The sequence below is a fragment of the Gavialis gangeticus genome, unplaced genomic scaffold (assembly GCF_001723915.1).
Source record: "Gavialis gangeticus isolate Ggan-Ray unplaced genomic scaffold, GavGan_comp1, whole genome shotgun sequence".
Classification (NCBI taxonomy): Eukaryota; Metazoa; Chordata; order Crocodylia; family Gavialidae; genus Gavialis; species Gavialis gangeticus.
Window position 1 is genome coordinate 49,865,918 of NW_017729004.1, and position 10,425 is coordinate 49,876,342.

Sequence of the window (10,425 nt, forward strand, 5' to 3'; positions counted from 1 at the left end):
GGACCAATATATATAGTCCTGTATGAACATAATTGGTCCAGTAAAATATATTGCCCTGAGAAATCATCATCTCTTACAAGGTTTATGAGGAAAGGCTAAAGAACTAGGGTTATGTATTCTAGGGGAGAGAAGAGTGAAGAGGGATTTGCTAAAAGATCCCTGAAGGGCGATTATAGAGGATGGAAGTAGTCTTTTCTCTGTGGCCATAGAGGACAAGATTAGGAGCAATGAAATCAAGCTGCAGCACAGGAAATTTAGGTTGGAGTTTAGGAAGAACTGTTGGACTAGGAGGATGGTCAAGCTTTGGAACAAGCTACTTAAAGAAGTTGTAGATTTTCTATCCCCAGAAATTTTCAGAAGCAATGTAGATGGGCACTTGGTTGGGCTAGTTTAATCTGATGAACCTGCTTTGAGTGGGGGGCTGAACTAGGTGACCTGAGGAGGTTTCTTCCAGCCCTACTTTCCTATGATATAGCTGATGTGCAAGTAGTAAGGTTGAAAGGTTTCAACCGCTGGGAGTCTATTTCCAGAGTCTGGTCACATGAACTGTAAAGAAGTTCTTCCTTGTATCCCAACTGAAACCTCCTTCTAGGAGTTTCTGACAGTTGCTCCTGGTTTTCCCCTGGGGTGCTTTGCTGAATAGTTGTTCACCTAGCCCCTGGTGCTCTCCCCCAATATATTTGTAAGCTGAAGAAATTCCACCCCCCCGCCCAGTCTTTTCTTTTGTAGGCTGAACAATTCCATATCTATCAGCTTTTCCTCATATGGCTTGCTCTCCAGGCTTCCAGTCATAAAAGTGGCTTTTCTCTGGACTCTCGCAAGCTTCTTCACATCCTTCTTGAAGTGTGGTGCCCAGAACTGGACGCAGTACTCCAGCTGTGGCCTCACCAGTGCTGAGTACCAATACCAGCACCAATACCATTTCATGTCAGCAGTCTGCTTCTGCCCCTGCTGTCCCTGCACCGGCCCCTTGCAGCAGCCAGGGAGAGCCCTAGGCTCCCCCTGGGTGTTAGCCCAGGGGCTGGCAGGCAGCATGGGGCCAGGAGGCAGCTACCAGGGTGGGCTACACCACTGAAACCCAGGTGGGGACAATGTTCCCCTGCCCCAGTAGCAGGGGCTCCCCAGCCTCTGCCTTGCGATTGAGATCTGGGAGCAGGGATTAGGAGATTCTTATCTCCCAGCCGTAGGTCTGTGGACACAATCACAGAGTGCGAGCTGGGAGCTCCCTATTGCTGGGGCAGCAGGAAGTTGTCCCTGCCCGGGCTCCAGTGGCAGAGCCTGCCTCAGCAGCTAGCCGCTCCCAGCGGCTGGGAGTAATCTCCTTCCCCGTTACCTGGATGACCAAGAGTAAGTGTCTGCACGAATAGATGGTGATGCTTACTGGCAGTAATTTGCTCTAATCTCAAGTAAAGCATCCTGTGTAGACAAAGCTCAGTTTTACCTAAATAAATATGTGGTAAATGTGGCAATGCTTTATTTCAGTGAGAGTTTGGGGTCCTCAGAACTTTTCAGGCTCAGGATCTCTACTTAATGTTCTTTTAACCATTATTTTTTTTTAATAAAGATTAAAGGAATGCTGTGAAGTTAGGTAGGTTTTATTTTGTTCTTTAAAAAAAAATAAAAATAAAAACCCAACTATCTAGTGCAATATCTATTAGTAATAGTGTATTAATATCCTAAGATTTCATACAGTTGTCCCTATATTTGTCAGCAGCAGCGATCCTTTGTGGTCAAGCATGATCAGTCACAGGTCAAGTAAAGCGTTGTCAATGAGTCCGTTGATGGCTAAGAAGGCCGATCCTAGAGCTGCTGACTCGCTGGCAGATGCCACAGCTGGTGGTTAAATGGAGGGTCAAACCACAGATCATCCTCCTTGGAGATTTCAATGCAAGAGTTGGCTGGGGCTTTTCCTTGAGGAGGGGCATCACTGGGAAGGAAGGAGTGGCCAAGGCCAATTCCAATGGGATCTTTTTACTCAGTAAATGTGCAGAGCATGACTTTGTTGTTATTAACACTATCTTCAGACAACATGATAGATGCAAAACCACATGGCAACACCTCTGCTCAGAACAGTGGAACCTCCTCGACTGGGTCATTGTAAGAACACACGATCTAAAAGGTATCAATATCACACGTGTCATGAGAGGAGCTGATGACTGCTGGACCCATCATCATTTAGTAAGATCAGTCATGTCCACCAGGGTTGTGTTGAAACATCGAAAGCAACCCAAATCAATCTGAAGACAGTACAGCATCAAATGCCTTCAGAACCCCTAGACACTGTGGAGGCCTTCAGACACATCTCAGTAAAAAACTCACCAATTTTAGATTGAAAATGATAACACTTGTGTTGAGGAAGATTGGCAAGCTCTAAAACAGACCTGCCCCTGTATTAAGCCCTGTACATTTTGTTTGGCTAAAGCATATCTTCCAGAAATGCATCTTGTATTGATTAAACAATAGCAAGAAATGCAGAAGTTGTCACTTTTCCTGGTAGTTTGTTTTAGTGTAGCTAGGCACTGAGATCTGGTACTCAGTTGTTTTTGCATTAGAATCCATAAATCCTTTCTTTGGTTACTATTTTCCATTCTCTAGGTGCGGTGTGCTAGATGTTATCACTTTGTACATTTTAACATATTTTGTTTTTGAACAGGCCCAGGTAACCAAGAGATTCACATGGCCCCGTAGCACTGCCTGAATCTCTATTTAACATTCCAATTATTTCCTATTTACGCCCAAATCATAAAATGTGTCCTTAAGCATTGGGGTCTGATTCTGAAATGGCTTCTAAATGCTTTCTTCTCTTACTGTGGTCTGAACTAATTCTGCTATGTCTCTGTGACATGAAAAGTACTTTTATTATTTGGTGCAGGTACAGAAGAAAAAGGGCATGTTTTCACAAAAACACTGTTTTCAGACTCTTGTACTGACAACTGTTGTCAGCAAAAAACATTTCATGTGGGAATGTTTGAACAGTGACTTTCCAGCCTTTGATATTAGGCAACTGTATAGCAGTCCTTACAGAGTTCACCTTGCCTTCTACCACCTATCTTGCTTCTCTAGCCTGCACTAAGCAGGCCAGCACCCTGGGCCCATGGCGCTACAGCATGCAAGCAAAGGAACCAGGACATAGAAACAACTGTTATGGACCAGAAGTAAGGAGAATGCTCTTTATTATTTGTGGGCGTATATTTGTCTAAAATAGCAAAAAAGATTCAAAGTTGGAAACAGCAAAAGTAGCTATGATGAGCAGAGATCCAGGTTTTCTGTTTTCCATGGAAAAACAGAGAAAACCACGGATTTCCCATTTTTATCTGAGAACGCGGATTTTCCCTTTTAGAAGAGAAACCCACGGATTTCCCCCTTTTGCAAAGAGCTGGGTTCCAGCCTGCAAGAGCTGTTTGCAAAAGGGGCAGGAAAACCCTGAACCCTGCCCAGAGGGGAAGGGAGAGGGGGAGGGTGGGGCCTGACACTCGTACTTACCGGAGGCTGCTTCAGGCTCACTCTTCTTGCTGGAGGTAAGTTGGGCTGGGGGTGGGGGGGAGCTGGCTAGGAGCTGAGGAAGCAGGGAGGTTTGCAGCTAGCCGGGCACTCCGGCCGGGAGGGGGTTTGCAGCCTCCCCGCTCACGGCTGGAGTGCTCGGCCCCCTGCAAACCCCCGCCACTCCCGGCCAGCTGCAAACCCCCTCTCCTGGCCGGAAGCGGCCAGGGAGTGCCCAAGCTGACTGGGGGCTGCAGGAGTGAGGAGTCTGCAAACCTCCCCTGCTCCCAGCTGTAGTACCCAAGCTGGCTGGGGGCTGAGGGAGTGGGGAGGTTTGCAGCCAGCCGGGCACTGCAGCCAGGAGCGGGGCAGGTTTCTGCCTTCCCCACTTCCTCAGCACCCAGCCAGCTGGGCACTTGGACCAGGAGCAGGGAGACTGCAAACCCCCCGGCCAGAGTGCCTGGCCAGCTGCAAATCCTGGGTCGTTAATGCTGCACTCCCCACTCTGCTGCCCTCCCCCAGGTCCTCTGGAGTGCAGTGTATGCAACTGGGCAGCAGGGCACAGCAGGGCCATGCACAAAAGCTGCCTGCCGCTGCGAGCTCCATGCTGCCTTGGCCATGCTTCCTCTGTGTACATGGGAGCAGAGCAGGGTTGTGACCCTCGCTGATGCCCCCGCCTGCAGAGGAAGTGTAGCCAGGGCAGTGCAGAGCTTGCAGCGGCAGATAGCTTTCATGTGCATCGTCATCGTCCCATCCCATCCCCACTCCCCCGGTGTGCTGACGCACTGGGTTGCACACGCTGCACTCCAGAGAGCCTGGAGGAGGGCAGCAGACTGGGGAGCATGAGACTGAAGCGCACACCTGCCCTACTCCTACCCCCCACACAAATCTGGGGGGTGTGGGTCCCCTTTACCCCCCAGGAGTGCACAGTCAGTGGGAGCCAGCCCCGCCCAAGCCTGCAGCAGGCAGCAGCAGGGGGAGAGCTGGCTCAGGCTCCTGCTATAGCAACCGCTGCCTTTCTTTGGGGGCAGGGGGCTGCGGATCTGGGTCCCTGGCCCCATAGCCCTGGCAGCTGGGGGCTGCCTCCAGCAGGGCTGGGAGGCAGGGGCTGTGGGCAGGGGGCAAGGGGCACAAGCAGGGCTTGGGAGGGGGGAGTGAGGGACACCAGCAGGGCTGTGGGGAGCATTTAAATTTAACCATGGATTTGGGGATTTTTATCAGAGAATTTGTGACTTTTTTTTGTCACAGAAAACCAGGATCCCTGAGAAGGAGTAAATGTCAGTGAATGGAGTGTATGTTGTGTACAGGTTTCCCTCGCTTTATGCTGTACGTGTGTTCCTGGAAAACAGCACATAACTCAAATTTATATAAAGAGACCCCACTTTACAATGTAACAATTAGGGATATGTTCCAAGACCTCAACTGTACTGACCCCCAGACCCATTTCTACCACTTTTACAAGACAGTTTTGGTACTCATTAATAGCAGACAGTACACACAAGCACAGGACACTCATAAGGGGTTGGCAACTACAGAAATACGTGTCACAGACAACGAGTGAAGAGCATAGATCCACACAGGAGACTATATTTTAGCGTGCATCATTCCCACAGTGCACCGCGCAAGGCAGCTGACTGTGGGCTTCCACCATACCGACTGCATAAGAATAAATTTACCTCGCATACAACAAATTTTTGGTATGAAAAGGGTCATTGCATAAGAGCGAATTGGCACATACAGAACCTGCATAAAGTGAGGGAAACCTGTATTGATATTTCTGCTCTATAGTGGACATACTCATTTAGTTTTTCTTGCTTGCAATACTGGATATAGTGTCTTTATAGAAACCCATCCATGATCTAGTGCAGCATGAACTCTGTCCACAGTCCATCTGAAAGTCTTGGTGGTGGTTGACATCACTGGCACTTCTACAGATGTTTTCTATGGTTTGAAAGTATTTTAGACTTAGGTAATGGCTTTTAAACTCAGGTTTCAACAGCAGTCAGCCACCTTTGATTTGAAAGCGTAATATTTAGTTTGGGACTTTTTGTAACTGAAAGAACACTTTAAACTGATGAGTTAGGTTGTTTGGTTAGTGGCTGTAGCTGCTTTGTGGTAGCCCTGATTTCAGTCTGTTTATTTCATTAATGATAGGTGATTGTATGGATTGCAGATCATCCATAAATTGCCCCTAGTAAGAATCCCACCCAGAAATATTTAGGATCAAAAGGAAATGTGATTCCATTATGCTTTAAAACACCTCTCCCTGCCACTTCTTTCCCGCCCAGATCTTCCAGTAGTCTCTCATCTGTCAGCCATCTCTGCACTCCTTTTCCATTGCTCCTTCAGTAGTGTAAAATGAGCTTAGTTACTTCCAGGGCCACCAGGTCCTTTCCCTTGGTTCAGATTGTCTCGTGTTTTGCTGTATTTGTTCTTTTTAGCATTTCTTCAGAAGTCTCAGCCAGTTCCTCTGAACTACAATAATTCCTTTAACATCATTAAAAGCAGTCCACTTTACATGAATTTCTTTATAAAATCCGTCCTCTTGCCTTTATTTAAGGGAGGAGAATTGGATTTGCAGATAACTATTATACTTATACTAGCTTTATACTAGCTTTGAATTTCTTGCAAAAGAAGGTTAACTTTCCTCTATAGAGGAAAAATGTCTGTAGTCCAAAGAGTAGCCATACCTTATGTCAAAATGTGCCTCTGTTCCCTTGTATTAGAGAAAGGAAGATCCTTTCCTTATATCTGTCATTTATTTTTAGCATAAAGCAGAATAATACTGACAGTTTCTTAAATGCAAAGAACATATACAGTTACTAATATTGATGCATCAAAAGTAATATTTGCATCTCAAGCAAAACCAAGGAAGTTATTCTTCCACTTTACTCAGCACTGGCGAGACTGCAGCTGGAGTACTGCATCCAGTTCTGGGTGCCACACTTCAACAAAGACATGGTAAAGCTTTAGTGTGTCCAGAGAGGAGCCACCCGTATGACCAGAGACTTGCAAGACAAGCCATATGAGGAAAGGCTGAGGGACTTGGGCCTCTTCAGCCTAAAAAAAGAGAAAGCTGAGAGGGGACTTGGTAGCAGCTTACCGCTACATCAGGGGAATACATCAAGGGCTTGATGAACAACTGTTCACCAAGGTACCTAGATATCTTCAAGAGGAGACTGGACGGTCAACTTGCTGGGGTCACATGACCCCAGATGTCTTTCCTGCCCAGTGCAGGGGGGCTGGACCCAATGGTCTTGTGAGGTCTGTTCCAGCCCTTACAGTCTGTGAATCTAGGAATATTTAATTACTTGACATCCTGGTAAAAGCTCAGCAAATCCTCTAGCTTCAGAAACCTTCATATCAAGCCAGGGGGTACTACAGTTCACACTTTTTTTTTTTTTTTTTTTGGTTGAGAACACTGACCTGTGTCACTATGATTTGGATCTAGAAATAAGCTGTTAATTCTTCCTGCATCAAAGTGTTGACCTAATTGGTTTAACTACAACCTGTAAGCAAATATCTTAATTCACAGTTCTTCTCAGATCAGAGAACAGGGTTTATTTTTGTTTCCAATACATAAGTTTGCAGCACTTTCGTTAACTAGAAAAATTGCATAGTATTTAAAGAATAAAAGCAGCTATTGAAGTTAAGGCATGTTGCCTGTATTGAATCATCTTAAACTATATACAGTCCTTATGAGATTTCTAGGACTGAAGCCTGCTTCTCCATATGGGTCTCTGGACCATCATTTCTAGCTTGCAGTACTTTTCTCCAGATGAATCCTAGAAAGGAAGTGAAATACTGAAAGAATGATGCATTGATATGGAACTAAGAGGCTGCTGGTTTGTATGTTCCAAAATGGGGTGTAAAAATACTCTTGATAATACATAAAACCTATTGAATTTCTTTACTGGCTTGGAAAAAACTTGAGTTGAAATAGTGACCTCTGTGTAGTTGATGTCAAAACTCCCAATTCTACGTCTTAAAATAGAAGTCTTTCAGATTTAGAATGTCTTGCTACCATCAGTGTTTCACAGTGGATAGACAGAAAAATTTCATTGACCCTTGCAAGTGACCTCTAAAAATCAGCATTTAGATCTGTGGTCAGCAGTGTTTCTAGAAGTGGGGCAGAATGATTCAGCTCGAGTCTAAGGCAGGTCAGCCCCAGGATCACTAGTCTCTTTTCTCCCTAGGGCCCTAGTGCTGCTTCTCCCAGTGGCTTGACTGTGGCAGGGGTAAAGCCCCCAGCTATGGGATAGGCAAAGCCCCCTGCCACTGGAACACTGTTGAAACCCTCAGCTCCACAGGACAGATCCAGGCCATGGCTTGCTAACCTCTGGTTTTGAACGTTTGCTTTAGGCACTGAAATTTAAAACATTTAGCTCAAGATTTGAAGCTACATGGGCTCTTTCTGTAAAAGTTGTTTTACTTTCAAGTAGGAGTTTATCTTACAGTACTCTCATAATTTGAAGCTCTGTTAATACCCAAAAAGCCTGTTAAGCAGGTAAAGTATTACTTGATTAATGGACATATATATGTGGAAGGTGCATTGATATTTGCCAAATTTATAAAAGGAACATAATACCTCTAAAAATTTGAAATTTTTAACAAATACAATGTACCTGGTGACTTGATGGATTTATAGTATGTATAGTTATGCTTACACACCTTAAATGCCTGTGTCTGTTCTAAAAATAATTAAGCTACTTCTAAAACTATAGAAGTTTTTATAAAAACTGTTTTCCCACAGTGAAATGTCCCTGTTGGGTATAGCTTACCTGGCAGTGTCTCATTTAGGGAGATGGAATTACATACAAAATTCTGTTGAAACAGAGTGGAAGCAAGTTATATTGCTGGCAGTGTATTTCTGCTAATTGTTCAATCTGTGCATAGTAAATAAGTCTCTCTCTGTCTCCAGAATCCAGCCATTCCAATGCAGAAGCTACAAGATATTCAGAGAGCTATGGAGCTGCTCTCTGCCTGCCAGGGCCCAGCAAAGAACATTGATGAAGCGACCAAACGTAAATACCAGTTTTGGGATACACAACCTGTACCCAAACTTAGTAAGTTTATCTGTGCTTGAGTAGCTAAAAGGAGTAGGAACTTTAACGGAACTGAATATTCTGTAAATGCTATAAAACAAATAAGTTGCACTGGTTGAACATAATTCCTTTTCAAGAAGTGTTAGGCTTTGGAAGTTAATTCAGTTTCTTTTAGCCATCTGAAATTAGGCTAATTGTGTGGTTGGTTTTAAAATAGAACGTTTATGAAATAGTATTAGTGAAGCTCATTCTACTGTTTAATGTGGAAATAGAAAAGATTGTATAGTGAATCTACTTGGTCTGACATTGGGATGAAATCAAGAATTATAGAGCTAAAAGACGTCATACTTTAGCAAAAAGAATAATTCTGTTTGGTAGCATTAAAAATGGTTAACCTCTTATGTGGAGCAGCTGTCAAAGAGGGACAAACATTCTTGTTATCGAGGAAGAGGTAATGCTGTTACATGCATATTGATTGTCATGAAGCTAATTCTTCTCTTCTACACATAATTATTTTTATTCCTGATTGTCCACCTATTTCTCTACTGCATACAGTACCTAAAATCACACTGATTCTCATGTGTGGCCAATCCACTATTATGAGTTCACTGTACATGGCTCTTTCCCTTCCTCATGATTTTAGAAGAAGCCTCTTGTGTGGGTTTTTCTTTATACTGATCTGCTCTCTGCTAACATGCAGCTGCTGAATATATCCAAAAAAGACCTGTGATGTGGACAGTGGCTGGTTTCTTCCCCCTTTGTTTTCATCCTGTTAAGCTGTAGCGCTAATTCTAGGGATTCTAGTGTGCCAGCAAAGCTTGGAGGCTGCTCTTCTCCATTCTCTTGGTCAGTGTAGTACCCTTTATGAGCACTCTTTTAGGGTATTGTCTGTATAGCTGCTGCTATTTCAACTAGTACATGTTCCCTTGCAGACTCCAATGTTATACAGAGAATGACCGCAGGCTTGGTCGGTTCAGTGGCAAAGGCTTGGCCAGGTTTATTACTGACAGAGCACCTATGCACTAGCATGCTTGTCCAGCAGGTAACAAGGTGTTAGCCCTGGATGCTTGTAGCAATATAGGCACAGCTCACATTTCCATCCCCTAGGTAAATTGTCCAAAGTTTCCAGTCCCTTGTACACATGGATCAGAAATTTTCTTTATGCTAGATATTTACTTAGAAAATGGTAACATCTCTACCAAATTATCCTCATCCTCCTGCCTCCTGTCATTATCATGTGTGTTCTGGACTCTGTGCCACCAGCCTTAACAATCAACTTCATCAGTCAGCTTTGTCAGTCACTTTTGTCAGGGTGTGAAGCCTAATTCCTTCTAGTCTACAGCCTGGTGGTATGAAGTCAGCATTTGGTGAGGTCTGCTTTGGTCAGTGCTCTAGCAAAGCCTTCATGTGAATTGTTGTATATGTTCACTGATCAGTGCTTGTATTAATCGGTACTACAGTGAGGCCATAGCATTGCTTTCAGCAGTAGTTTTCAGAGACCTAACTGGAGCCACCTTTCCCAGTCCTGTGGACTTTTCTACCCAGGTAATTTAGTGCAGTATAAACTAGGGGGTGAATTTAAAGTGCAGCAGCAATCCTCGCTAACTTTCCACATGGTCACACTTATTTCCTACCAAGGATGCTTTTCTGTAATACACGTAATCTAGTTACATAGCCTAATCCATAGTGAGAATGCTTTTGTGCTGTAAATTCATTCACCTCCTAGTTTATTTTGCAGTACTTTCATGGTATAGATCAGGGGCGGGCAATTATTTCAGGCGGAGGGCCACTTACTGAGTTTTGGCAAGCCATTGAGGGCTACATGACAGGCATCCAGGGGCAGATAAATATTAATTTTCTAAATTTTTAGGGGCCCCGCAGGCCAGATAGAATAACCTGG

The 10,425-nt window shown here is 44.5% G+C and overlaps 1 protein-coding gene across 2 annotated transcripts in view; it reads left to right on the forward strand.

The window, feature by feature from the left end:
• Window positions 1–10,425, forward strand: part of NMT2 (N-myristoyltransferase 2) — a 54,081-nt gene that overhangs the window by 27,913 nt on the left and 15,743 nt on the right. The window contains exon 3 of one of the 2 annotated variants that reach the window (XM_019508357.1): window positions 8,402–8,504. In XM_019508357.1, the coding sequence (XP_019363902.1) occupies window positions 8,402–8,504 (103 nt within the window). Of the gene's footprint in view, window positions 1–8,401; window positions 8,547–10,425 lie in introns of both variants that reach the window. The other variant, XM_019508356.1, reaches the window with a different exon arrangement.